The 9,869-nt window shown below is 25.3% G+C and overlaps 1 protein-coding gene across 1 annotated transcript; it reads right to left on the reverse strand.

The window, feature by feature from the left end:
- Positions 1 to 3,897: 3,897 nt before the first annotated feature.
- On the reverse strand, positions 3,898 to 7,990 carry LOC107010195. The gene is made up of 2 exons (XM_027914230.1): positions 7,311 to 7,990; positions 3,898 to 4,725 (listed from the first exon to the last, which is right to left on the reverse strand). Exons 1-2 carry the CDS (start codon positions 7,941 to 7,943, stop codon positions 4,024 to 4,026), a joined length of 1,335 nt encoding a protein of 444 aa, XP_027770031.1. The 5' UTR covers positions 7,944 to 7,990; the 3' UTR covers positions 3,898 to 4,023.
- Positions 7,991 to 9,869: the final 1,879 nt, after the last annotated feature.

Genomic DNA, 9,869 nt, shown 5'->3' on the forward strand with positions numbered 1-9,869 from the left:
TATAATATTATATATATATATAATTTAGGTATTTATTACTTTTTCCTTAAGTTCATTAATATTGTAAGTAGAATAATATATTTGTGAATTTTCACATAATTAGTATTATTTGTAGATTATTATTTCAATATAATATTATATATATATATAATTTAGGTATTTATTACTTTTTCCTTAAGTTCATTAATATTGTAAGTAGAATAATATATTTGTGAATTTTCACATAATTAGTATTATTTGTAGATTATTATTTCAATATAATATTATATATATATATAATTTAGGTATTTATTACTTTTTCCTTAAGTTCATTAATATTGTAAGTAGAATAATATATTTGTGAATTTTCACATAATTAGTATTATTTGTAGATTATTATTTCAATATAATATTATATATATATATAATTTAGGTATTTATTACTTTTTCCTTAAGTTCATTAATATTGTAAGTAGAATAATATATTTGTGAATTTTCACATAATTAGTATTATTTGTAGATTATTATTTCAATATAATATTATATATATATATAATTTAGGTATTTATTACTTTTTCCTTAAGTTCATTAATATTGTAAGTAGAATAATATATTTGTGAATTTTCACATAATTAGTATTATTTGTAGATTATTATTTCAATATAATATTATATATATATATAATTTAGGTATTTATTACTTTTTCCTTAAGTTCATTAATATTGTAAGTAGAATAATATATTTGTGAATTTTCACATAATTAGTATTATTTGTAGATTATTATTTCAATATAATATTATATATATATATAATTTAGGTATTTATTACTTTTTCCTTAAGTTCATTAATATTGTAAGTAGAATAATATATTTGTGAATTTTCACATAATTAGTATTATTTGTAGATTATTATTTCAATATAATATTATATATATATATAATATTATATTGAAATAATAATCTACAAATAATACTAATTATGTGAAAATTCACAAATATATTATTCTACTTACAATATTAATGAACTTAAGGAAAAAGTAATAAATACCTAACTTTTATATATATATATATATGTATATATATATGAGCGAGATAAAGAGATATTATATATATGTAATATGAAAAGGGTAAGATGGACAATACGTAAAATAAAGGAGGAAGTTAATTATTATTCAAAATTGAGGAGGGAGTTTGATTCTAAAAACAAAAATGAAGGATGAAAATGATTTTCCCAATAAAATTATTACAATATTTCTTTTTGATTCACTGATATGGTCAAGAAAAAAATTGAGTTGAGAATAACTATTCAATATTTTTCATTAACACAATAACAATTAATATATCAGAATTAAAAAAAATATTTAAAGTTTAGTATATGAATCATTTGCATTAACTATGATTCACACTTGAGCTCGTTTTCTCTAGTGCTTCCACAAATTATAAAATGAGGATTCTAGTTTAAAGACAAAAAGAAAGAAAAAAATAAAAGGCAGAAAAAACATAGAATTTCAGTTTGATGACACAACAAATAATAACGAATGAAGTTTATTAAAGAAATTAATAAGATACCTGAGATTTTTTATTTTTTGTTATTGTTTGTGGAGATTTGAACGCAAATAATATTGTTTATTCAATATTTTATTGTACAGTAGAATGAAATTTCGAATTGAATCTGAATATAATGAAATGATTCATGCACTCTTCAACAAATTAATGTGGTGATTTTTGAGCTTTTCTTTTTCAATTAATATTGTAAATTTTTTAACATTCTAAAATGAGAAAATAAATTAATAGTCATCTTAATTTTGAATAGTGCCACATAATAAGGATCCTCTTTTCTTTTTTTTAACTAATATTGTTAATGTTTTTCAACATTCTAAATAAGAAAATAGATGAATGGCCTTCTTAATTGGAAAAAAATCAAATATTATAAATGTTTTTCAATATTCTATAATAAGAAAATAGATAAATAGTCATCATAATTCCAAAGAACGCCACATCATCAAGTTAAGGATCCTCTTTTTCTTTTTAATTAATATTTAATAATATATTTTAACATTCCTAAATAAGAAAATAGATAAGCGGTTGTTATAAATTTCAGAGAACGTCACATTATCAAATTAAGAATTATCTTTATTTTATTACCAGGCTAATGTTCCTTTTTTTTAAAAAAATAAAATTAAATATATAATAAACATTTTTTAATATTCTAAAATAAGAAAATAAATAATAGGTCATCTTAATTACTGGGCTGAGGATCCTCTTTTCTTTTTTTGACTAATATTTTAAAATACTTATAACATTCTTAAATAGAAAAATAGATAAATGATCGTTTTAATTTCAAAAAATGTAACATTACTAGGCTAAGAATCCCCTTTCCTTTTTAACTAATATCGTAATTGTTTTTTTCTTTTGAACATTTTAAAAATAAGAAAATAAATAATGAAAGATAATCTTAATTTAAAAAAACGTCATATCACCGGGGTAAGAAAATAAATAAATGGTCATTTCAATTTAAAACTAATGTTATAAATGTTCACTGATATTCTAAAATAAGAAAATAGATAAATGATCATCTTAATTTTAGAGAGCGTCACATCATAGGCTAAGGATCCTATTTTTTATAAAATAAATATAGTAAATGTTTTTTAACATTCTAAAATAAAAAAGATAGATAAATGATCCATCTTATTATTTTTAAAAAAAGAGTATCACATCAGCAGGCTAAGGATTTTATATTTTCTTTTTTTAAAAAAAAAAACTAATATTGTAGATATTTTTTGACATTTTAAAATAAAAAAATAGATAAATGGTAGAAAATCATCTCAACCCCGATTATTAATTGAGTACCTATAAATATTATTAAGACTGTAAATTTTAAATAGGTATTGATCAAAATAATTTTAAATTTTAGTTAAAAATAAATTATATTTATAATATATGAATTTATATGATATTAGTAAATCATCTCATTAAATTTAAAATGAACGCTTATAAATATTATTAGCATTGCTAATTTTATGTGCTGTGGAATAAAATTTAAATGTTTAAATCTAAAATAAAATTATATATTTTTGTGTGGTAGCTAGTAAGTTATTTATCTAAAGTAAGTTAAATAGAGTGTTTACGAATCGATTTGAATTGATTATTGATAAAAATTAAAAAAATTATAACCAAAATCAACTTAATCGATTATAAAATTATCAAAGTCAAACTCAATTAAACTAAATATAATATTCATTAATCAATTTTATTATCTATTTTAATTTAAATTAATTTGATTAAAAATGATTCATTCAAAATGTGATAAAGGTGTCCACAATGGATTGAAAAAAAAAATTAAAAAAATGACTAACATTACAAAGACTTATAGTCACTAAAGTTACTATAATAAAGCTTTAAAATTCAATATTTTATCTTATAAGAAAGAGAAATGACATTTTCAAATCCACAAAAAATTTGCATAGATACTCATATTAGTATACATGAGTACATGAAACGAATAAGATAAATATTCTCGCCTTAAGCATTTTTTATGTCATAAGTAAATTTTTAAATAAATTTTAATAGAAACATATATTAGATTTTAAAAATTATTTACAAAAATAATAAATTATATATGTATAATAATAAAATATATGTATATAATTTATACATTTAATTTAATTATTTCTTTAATTTTTTTAAAACAAAATCATGATATACCAAATATTATCGATTATTAAAAATCTTTGAACCAAATAAAACCAAAGTCAAATAAAAGTGATTTATTTAATCAATGATTTGATTTCTTCGGCTCGCATCATTTTTTTTTTTCAAATCTTAAAATACCTCTAGTTTTATGTACGCATTTTTACGACAGTAGATTATCAAATTACTAAATATTAAGTGAATACACATAAATATTATATATCGCATAAACATTAATAAATACTCGCCTACAAGATATTGCCTATCACTCCTTAGTAGCCACGCAATTGAAGTTGAAGCAAACGAAAAAACAAAACCCAAAGAAATAAATATATTTTTCATCATACAGAAAAACCTAAGCCGAACATATCCATTTGACAAGTCCATCATCTTCTAACGTCTCCCAAAAGTCGTCTTCATCACCATCTTGCATAGTACTACTATTTTCACCATTAACAGCCACGTCACCACCATTAAGGACTTGTACTAATAATTCTCTCTCTTCTTCCGTTACTACACTAGTCAACTTGTTAATCTCATCATTGATCGCCCTAGCAGTATATTCTGAAATAGGAAAATTGGTTTTCGCCCTTTCACCTCTAAACTCTATAGCTTTTTTGTCGTAAGCTCTAGCAGCATCTTCAGCAGTAACAAACGTACCAAGCCAAAGTCGTTGGGCTTTATGCGGGTCACGTATCTCCGCGGCCCATTTTCCCCATGGTCTTTGTCTCACTCCCCTAAATTCCTTTTTCATATTCCTCCTTCTCCTCTTCTTCCCCTTCCCCAACTCCACATTAATGCTGCTCCTACGTGGCATCGAAATAGCTGACGTGGATGAACTACCACCACTAGCATTTTGATCTTCCAACAAAAGCTGAGCAGCTTCTCCGTCCGCTCGGACGTCGCCGGAGCCGGAGACAACATGTCGTAGAGCTGACACCATGTAGTAAAGTTCTTGGTTTTCAGTCAGTTTGTGTGCGAGGGAATAACTGTTATTTTCTTCAAGTAGAAAATCTTGAAAGAATCTATTCATTTTTTTTTCTAAGCTCAATTTTGTCTGTTGTTTGATAATATAATTGTGTGCTTATTTATAGATTTCGTTTTGGGTATATGTGGCTGCGGTAGAGTGAGCTGGAACACTTGCTAACTTAAATGTAGGCCACGTAATGAGCAACTCTGATTACTCCACGTGGCTATTTAGGGAAAAATTGGCCCATGTGACATATTCGTAGGTTCTAAAGTTACTTAAAAATATATATATATCTTCGTAGGTTCTGGAAAGAACTTAATTAGGACTTTCTACAAAAAGAAGCTTCCTTCATTCGGGGGTAACTACTACTCCGGATTGGGCTCAGGAGTCGTAGCTAGAATTTTCAATAAGAAGGTATAAAATCTGAAAAAATAAATATATGAAATAGTCGAATGAGGTTCGATATCTACTATATATCTAATAAATTATTTTAACTGTAAAAAAGTAATATAATTTTCCGCCGAAGAAGGTTCGGATGAACCCGCTAAACATACTGTAGCTCCGACTGATTGGACTCTATATTTCTAATAATAAAATAAATTTTATACTAGTGAATTTAAGCATTATTACCTAATACTAATAAAAAGAAAATACTTCCTTCGTTTTAAAAAAAAATGACATGATTTTTCTTTTAGTCCGTTTCAAAAAGAATGACCTTCTTTCCATGTGACTGTTTAAGACTACAAAATCAAAGGGCGATTTTACAGATTTAACTTAACTTTAATTTAGGATCACAAGATTTAAAAGTATTCTTGATACTCTTAAACCTATATCAAGTTAAATTAAAGGCATAATACATGTATGGACCCTAAACTTGACTTCAAATTTTAACTTTGACCTTCAACTTTCATAATACACAAACAAGCACTTTAACTATCCAACTTTTAAATAAATAACACATAAGTCCCACATGGCACAATACAGGTAGGACACCATGTAGGACAAAAAATAATATGTAGGATGACATGTATGATATGTGTATGTATTTGTTAAACTTTATACAAGTTTAAGTGTCTACTTGTGCACACCCAAAGTTAAAGGGCATAATTGTGACTCGAAGCCAAGTTAAAAGACATATTTATATATTATGGCTAAATTAAATCATTCATTCTTTGTAAAACGGAGAGCACTACAATTTCCTCAGCTGGCCTCTGCTATGTATTAATTGAATTATAGTGTATCCTATTAAGAAGAATTTTTTTGATATAGATTTTTAAAAATCAAATATTTTTTAAAATTATTTTAAACTATTCCCTTACCAAATATTAAGCAGTTAAATAAAGGATAAATAAAAATGATTAATAATTTCTTAAAATTTTGATATTCACTTAAAAGTTTCAAACAATTTATTTAATATAGTGAATATAGTGTAGAGGGAGTTGTAATTTAAAATTATTTTTAAGTACAATTAATTCTCTCTCTATCTCATATTAGTTGATCGGTTTTTTTATACATATTAAAAAATCATAACAAAAGATTATTTTACAAATTTACTCCTTGAAAAACTTTTTGAGAATTATCCAAATAAATATAAATACTTTTAAAAATAATTAATTGCAAGAATAATATTAAAAAATTAATTATTATTCTCTCTTTTTAATAAGATAACAACTAATATGAACTAATACATTTTTATTTGAGTTGACTTAAAAAATAAACTTCTAAATCAAAAATAAAAATTCAAACTTAAATAATTTTTTAAGTCAAAAATTAATAAATAGGAGAATCCTGTTTTTAATTTTAAGTTATTTCACTTTTTTAAAACTTATTTTATATTATATTAATATTTATCAAATACTTCCAAAAAAGGTAAAAATTGACTCTGTTTTTAAGTTCATCTAAACACCTCTCTCAGTTTTGGAGTTCGATTAGTTCTTGACTGCTGAATCACTAACTGCATGCGACGTGGTGAGCAAGATTTTATGCCATCTTGCCTCCATAATGACGGCTTTGCTAAGCCACGTAACACCTAGGAAGTTCACTCCGTTGTGCTGAATGACGTGGCTCTTACAGGCTAAATTGTGATTCTTAATTAGATCTCCTGCTTCCTAGGCAAATATACAGTTGACACCGCAATATTCGTACAACATCTCATCCTCGAAGGTTCTGGAAGGAAAACCTAAAAGGGTTATTTTGTTGAAGGAGATGATATCTAATTGATTACTAATATTTTTAAAGCATGTTATTTATTATTGTTATAAAGAACACTACGCTATAGTCACGCAAATTTAGGATTTTAAAACCATATAAGTATATCATTATCTCTTATAATAAAATAAAAAATAAATTATAGTGTCACTAATTTGACAAGCAAATAATGTTAACTACATTATTGTAGAAATATCATCACTTTTTTTAATTTTTATTTCGTGAATGAACATGTTTTATTTATTTTTAAATAAAAATATTGATATTATTTATTTTTAAATGAGTTGAATATTCAATCTATTTAAAATGGATAGATACTCGAATATACCCATATTGATTACGCATTGTGCCACGCTTACTCAATACTTGTACAAGATATTTTCTACCACTCCTTAGTAGCCACTCAAACGACAAACAAACGAAAGAACAAAGATACTTTCAGACCCCATAAATAAAACCTAAGGGGAATAGAGGATCATATTTTGTGTTATCTGCTTGACAAGTGCATCATCTTCTAACGTCTCCCAAAAGTCGTCCTCATCACAATTTTGCATACTATTACTCCTATTTTCACCATTAGTGACTTGTATTAATTCTTTCTCTTCTTCCATTACTACTGTTGGCGACATGTTAATCTCATCATTAACCGCAGCATATTCTGTAATTGGAAAATTGGTTTTCGCCCTTTCACCTCTAAATTCTATAGCTTTTTTGTCGTAAGCTCTAGCAGCATCTTCAGCAGTAGCAAAAGTACCAAGCCAAAGTCGTTGGGCTTTATGCGGGTCACGTATCTCCGCAGCCCATTTGCCCCATGGTCTTTGTCTCACTCCCCTAAATTCCTTCTTTGTATTTCTCTTCTTCCTCTTCTTCCCCTTCTCTAACTCCACATCAATGCTCCTACATGGCAAATTACCACTACTAGCATTTTCAACTTCCAACAAAAGCTGAGCAGCTTCACCGTCATCGCCGGTACCGGAGGCAACATGTCGGAGAGCTGACACCATGTAGTAATTTTCTTGTTCTTGAGTCAGTTTGTGTGTGAGGGTATAGCTCACATTCTCTTGTTCAAGTAGAGAATCTTCACATAAAGTAGTCATTTTCTTTCTTGTCACCCCTAAAATAAGCAAAACTGACACTCCTGAAATTTGTTGTAGTAGTATAGTAATGATAAGTTGTGAGCTTATTTATAGACTTCGTTTTGACTTTTGGAACACACTGAATGTACACGAAGTTGACTTATATTTAAGCCACTTAATGAGTCTTTATCTCTTTTATATACGGTCAAATAGACCAGCTGGTCTTTCCACGTAACAGCAAGGCATATCTATAGTTACTAAAAGAAGGATGTTTTCGTACGTTTTAGGAGCTTTCACATTCGAAGGTAACAAAACATCCAAAAATCGAACTTTCTATTTCTAAATTTCAGAAGTATTAATTAAATTGTTGGGATATGATAAAGTCTTTAAAAGAAATATTTTAGACATAAATAAAATACTAGTATCTTTTTGTTTATCAAACTTCTACTAATTATTTTTAAGTTAGTCTTTTAAAAAAATACTCTCTCCGTTTCATTTTATGTGGCATCATTTCCTATTTGGTTAGTTCCCAAAAGAAAATGTTCCATTTCCTCTTATGGTAAGTATTTAAAGGTACAATTTCTCTTTTACCTTTGTTGATCTCACTTAATTTTAAATAGTATTTTAATATATTTATGAAAAGAGAAAAAAGTAAATTCACTTTTGAAGGATAATTTGATAAACAATTCAAAGCTTTTATTTATTTCTTAAATTTCATATCGGATCAAATGGTGTCACATAAAATGGGACGGATGGAATAGTAATTAAGAATTTCTTTGTCTGAAGGATAAATAAGAAAAAAGTCTTAAGACATAATTTATTTGTTCAAACTCTGAATTACTTATTTTAAATTATGAACAAAAAAAATCATTTTATATTAATGGTAAGTAGTCCTGGTAACAATGTATCTTACGCAAACTCTTTTACAAAAAACACTTGAGTTAGAGCTTGTATAACATGTTATTGAGTGCCCAAAAAAACTTAATTGTGAGAGACAGAAAAGTGAAAAAAAACAAAAAAAAGTAGTTTGGCAAATTCGTAAAATTGCTTTTAAATAGAAATAGGAGCAATTTTTTGATTATTGGAAAGACTAAAAGTTTCTGTTTTCAAAAGAAATGAAAGTAGAAAATTATTTTTTTTCAAGACTAAAATGTCTCTCTTTCATATATATATTTGGTTAAGTTTTATTTAATAATTATATTTTCTATTTTTATAAAATAAATTTAATATTTTATTTTACATTTATGTATTATTATTTCACAGAATTAGAAAAACAAAAAGAAGTTAACAATAATAATTTTGTAAGATTAGAAAAAAAGAAAAAAATAACAATTAAATATTTTAACTCTTTGATGTATAATATTGATTGAAAATTCTAATATGAATAATTTAATTTAATAAAATAAAAATTTAATGTAATATCTTCTAATCAATGTTTAAATTAGTTTTTTTAATAAAACAGTCTTAATTAAAAGTACATTAATACTTTTCCTTAATCATAATTTAACCCTCAAAAATACTTTTAAGATTAATCAAGTACAATTTACTTATGGTAAACACTTTTTAAATAAATTAGTCAAATACTAACTGTTTTTTTCAAAAACACCTTTCCGGAAAAGTTATTTAAAAAAAAAAGACTTTCCGAATATAACCAATTTTTATCGGTAGTGCTAAATAAGCTCTTAGAGTGTGTTTAGTATTAAGGAAAATATTTTCTGAAAAATATTTTTCAATTTCTCATGTTTGGTTGGGACAAAAGTTTTGGAAAATGTTTTCCAAATCAACTCATTTTCCTCAAAATTAAGAAAAATGACTTCCCTTCAAAAATTAAGGAAAACATTTTTCAAAACTCTCCTCCAATTTTAAATTACATTTTTTTTTTGGAAAACAACAATTTAAAAAAAAAGTTCAATTTTAAAATTTTATTTTTTTATCCGATCCCTGACC

Source organism: Solanum pennellii, chromosome 2 (assembly GCF_001406875.1).
Source record: "Solanum pennellii chromosome 2, SPENNV200".
Lineage (NCBI taxonomy): Eukaryota > Viridiplantae > Streptophyta > Magnoliopsida > Solanales > Solanaceae > Solanum > Solanum pennellii.

Excerpts from the sequence above, each read along its gene's own strand:
- LOC107010195 (XM_027914230.1), bottom strand. The coding sequence starts at position 7,943 with ATGACTACTTTATGTGAAGATTCTCTACTTGAACAAGAGAATGTGAGC. Across the intron at positions 4,726-7,310 it reads AAAATATGATCCTCTATTCC|ACAAAATTGAGCTTAGAAAA; the intron begins CCTTAGGTTTTA and ends ATCAAACAACAG.